The 2,107-nt window shown below is 33.3% G+C and overlaps 1 protein-coding gene across 1 annotated transcript; it reads left to right on the top strand.

Annotated features, from left to right (window-relative positions):
- Positions 1 to 712: 712 nt before the first annotated feature.
- Positions 713 to 1,648, top strand: LOC107830973 (uncharacterized). The gene has a single exon (XM_016658674.2). It carries the CDS (start codon positions 796 to 798, stop codon positions 1,399 to 1,401), a length of 606 nt encoding a protein of 201 aa, XP_016514160.1. The 5' UTR covers positions 713 to 795; the 3' UTR covers positions 1,402 to 1,648.
- Positions 1,649 to 2,107: the final 459 nt, after the last annotated feature.

Genomic DNA, 2,107 nt, shown 5'->3' with positions numbered 1-2,107 from the left:
TTTCTAAGTGGATAATATGGTTCTTATCCATATTCGACCCGTTTTTAAAAAGTTCATTATCCAACCCATTTTTAAAGATAAATAACTATTTTCTTTTAACTATTTTGCCATTACCTTTAGTCTAGATTCTTCCCTATGTCAATGAATAAATCCATGCAATAATTTTAACCACTTTAACGGCAATATTACAAAGATAGTCGCAGCCCGGTAAAAAAAGCACTTTGACTGGTAAATAAAAATGAAAACCATAAAATCATCAATTACTACGATCCTACATGTTTGCACTTAACAGATTGTTTTGAATCTAAAATCATTCACATGTCAGCTTATTAAGTACTGTATATTTATTTTAATAGATTTGCGCAAATTCAAGCTTTTGTATATAATTAGTTAAATTAGTAAATATAAGAAAAAAATTTGCATTATGACTATATATAATTTCCAATCTGGTCCCCAACCCCTCCCCCACCCCCACCCCCACCCCCTATTCAAGGCACACTTGCTTCTTTCTCATACACGGAAAATACAAGTTTAATCACACAATTAAGTTGATGTAGAATAGCGGAGAGACATTCAAAGCCGGCATTACTGACCACCGACTCCTTAAAAATCATAGAGATTTCAATAAGCAATAAAAAACACAAAACTCCTTTAATTTCTCATGACTTTCTCAAAGTCAACCTCTTCAATCTCTATATATAAAAACAAAGCACTTCATTCCAAACTTAAAAAAAAGAAGAAGAAGCCAATATTCCTAAATTGCGCATAAATTTCTCTCACTTCTTTTGTCAAAAAATGGGCAACGGCTGCTACTCTCTTTGTCCTTCAAAATCATTAACAATTAATCTCATATTTCACGATGGAACGACAAGGATCGTCGCCGGAAAAAGACTGGCCGGAGAGATAATGTTCGAGTTTCCAGACTGCATGGTTTGTCATGCACATTCATTCTTCATCGGACAACCTATTCCTGTCTTAGCCATTGATGATAAGTTAAGGAATGGCGACGCTTACTTTGTTCTTCCACTCGATTACTTCACAAACAAAGTGCTTTCGGCTTCTTCTCTTGCTTCCTTAGGTTCTAATAACACTAATAAAAGAGCTCCAGTTAATTTCAAGAATCCTGCTTTTGAATATGTTAAGGGTTCCAATGGTAGGGTTTTGATAAAAGTTGCACCAGAGTTTATGATAAAATTACTTCAACGTGGAAATGAGGATGGAGATGAGAATTGTGATGGTAATTTTATTTTATGTACCACACCGGAGTTGAAGAAGCAATATGAGCAATTGGTTGGGCCAAAAGGGCAAATATGGTCTCCTAAGTTAGAGACTATTTCTGAATATAAGACTAGGTATTCACCTTGCAAGTTGATAGGCTTGGAATGGAAACAGAAAGAATAGTGAATCCACTATATGGGTTCAGGCAGTGGATTTCATCATATTTATATATTTTATATATGCAGTTCGAGCCAAATTAATCGTGATGGGCTCAATTGAACTCACAAAACCTGTATTAATTTGATTGCCGTACAGAACTCTTTTCCCTTTTTTTTTAAATATTATTATTTAGATGTAAAATTGACATTACCTTTTCTGCTAATCCCAAGTTGTAACTGTACCAAAGAATGTACAAAACGATATTCATTCATATGATGTTTCCAACTATCAATTCCAACAAGTTTTCAAGGTGAAATGTAGCACAAATTAACCACATCAGGTATAATAATTTTTGCCTTATTTTAGAGTTTTAGTGTTAGATAATTCAAAACTGACCCCTTTGTTTCAAAGAGCTTAGCTAATTTAGTTTATGAATTGATTTTGTAATAGTAGCAAATTAGTAACAAATGTCATTATATTATTAGGTTATTAGCACCTAAACCTTGCTATGATATACTTAAGATAGCAAACAGAACTTGTCTATGATAAACTGAAACCTTGGACTTGGAAACGTTGTTTAATTTTGCAAGAAAAATAATTAACTCATCAGTGGTTGTCTAGCAGAGATGAGCATATGCATGTACTACTCATATTTTATGACCTTATTCGTGACGTTAATTGTGCAAAGGTTTCTTTTAGAGTTAATACCCTAAAATTCCCCTAAACTATC

The sequence above is a fragment of the Nicotiana tabacum genome, chromosome 13, assembly GCF_000715075.1.
Source record: "Nicotiana tabacum cultivar K326 chromosome 13, ASM71507v2, whole genome shotgun sequence".
NCBI lineage: Eukaryota > Viridiplantae > Streptophyta > Magnoliopsida > Solanales > Solanaceae > Nicotiana > Nicotiana tabacum.
This window is presented reverse-complemented; position numbering and strand designations above follow the sequence as displayed.